Below are 1637 nucleotides of genomic sequence, written 5' to 3' on the forward strand. Positions count from 1 at the left end.
CTTTGAGTTCCCAATAAAAATAAGTGTATGGAGCTTGTATAATTTACAAGAATGAAGTCGTATTTGTAGGCAACAGCACTCTGTTAATGTACGACGCGGTTTAATATTCTGCTGGTCTATTCCAATGCAATTCTGTGATTGGGTTATCATGTAGATATGCTTCCGACTTCAGAAAGATTTTCTGCCCCCTGTCCCTGAATATCTCATTCTCTATCACCAGTATATTGCCAACATCATTGCTCCCAGAAGGTGACAAGACTCCTCCATCTTTCTTTCTACTTCTTTTAATCTCTTGAGTTTTCGCTTTTTGTTTTTAGTTTGTTTGCTTCTCTCTTCCTCATATTCTGGTCCTTTATCTGACGTGATCTTTTCACTTCTCTTCGTCTTTTTCTCTTCTTTATTTTCTTTAAGTTAACTGGCACCGCTATCTTTTGTTTTGTCATTTACTGGTCAGTGAGAAGAATGGCTGATAACTGGTGGAGAAGCCTGGCCAGTGTTGTAGGCAGGTTTTAACTAATTTTGAATCTGAAGCCAGAGTTTAAAGCACCAGCAGAGCACACCATGAAGCAGCTGGGGTCTTGCTCAGGAGATAGCAAGAACTGCAGATGCTGGAGTCAGAGTCAATACAGCGTGGAGCTGGAGGAACACAGCAGGCCAGGCAGCATCAGAGGAGCAGCAAAGTTGATTCCGGAAATGTCAACCTTCTTGCTCTTCTGATGCTGCCTGACCTGCTGGGGACCTTGCTCAGCCTGTTTGTAAAACGTAAACATAAATTTCAACCTAAACCATAATGCAAGCATTCTGTTCCCTCACTATGAATTCCACGCAGTACTGAGAATGCCCAATTATTTTGCTGATGAGAACTAATGACATTTTTTTTCTGAATCAATAGGAAACCTGCTGACCTGCAAAATCTTGCTCCAGGAACACACCCCCCATTCATAACCTTCAATGGAGAAGTGAAAACTGATGTCAATAAGATTGAGGAATTCCTTGAGGATATCCTGGCTCCACCCAAGTAAGTCTCACTGTTTAGGAAAGCAAACTTCTGTTTCCCCCAAGTCTCTAGCAGAACCATAGTGTCAAACTAGATTTTATGGGCATTGCTGAGAATTTAAAGTTGTTTCTAGCTGAAGCCCTTTAGCAATGGTCACCAATTCACAACAAACAAACAAAAAACTTTGCAGTGATTTTAAAATCTTAATGCCAAGCATCTAATTATGTAAATGCCAACAGGACAGGCTTTTGAAATCAACACAGTGTGGAGTTGGAGGAACACATCAGGCCAGGCAGCATCAGAGGAGTAGGAAAGTTGATGTTTCGGGTCAGGATCTTCTTCAGAAATGGGGAGGGGTAAGGAGCTGGGAAATAAGTAGAGGGAAGAGGGTTGGGGCTTGGGGAAGGTAGGTGGGGTGGTGATAAGTGAGTGCAAGTAGGGGTAGTGGGGATTGGAAGGGTAGGGCGGATAGGTGGGAAAGAAGATGAATGGGTTGTGTCAGGTCAAGAAGGTGAGAGGAAGAGGGGTGGGGCTGGGGGAGGGGAGGTGGATGGTAATGCAGCTCCTTAATCAAGTTTTTAACAAAGTTGATGTGAAACTTAATTGTATCTATAAAAGATATTAATATTGACTGATAGTA

The 1637-nt window shown here is 42.5% G+C and overlaps 1 protein-coding gene across 1 annotated transcript in view; it reads left to right on the forward strand.

Moving 5' to 3' along the window:
* Positions 1-1022, forward strand: part of LOC109919325 (chloride intracellular channel protein 4-like) — a 109515-nt gene extending 108493 nt beyond the window's left edge. Inside the window, exon 3 of the mRNA XM_020519317.2 lies at positions 893-1022. Coding sequence (XP_020374906.1) covers positions 893-1022 — 130 coding nt within the window. The remainder of the gene's footprint in view (positions 1-892) is intronic.
* Positions 1023-1637: the final 615 nt, after the last annotated feature.

The sequence above is a fragment of the Rhincodon typus genome, chromosome 27, assembly GCF_021869965.1.
Source record: "Rhincodon typus isolate 14 chromosome 27, sRhiTyp1.1, whole genome shotgun sequence".
NCBI lineage: Eukaryota > Metazoa > Chordata > Chondrichthyes > Orectolobiformes > Rhincodontidae > Rhincodon > Rhincodon typus.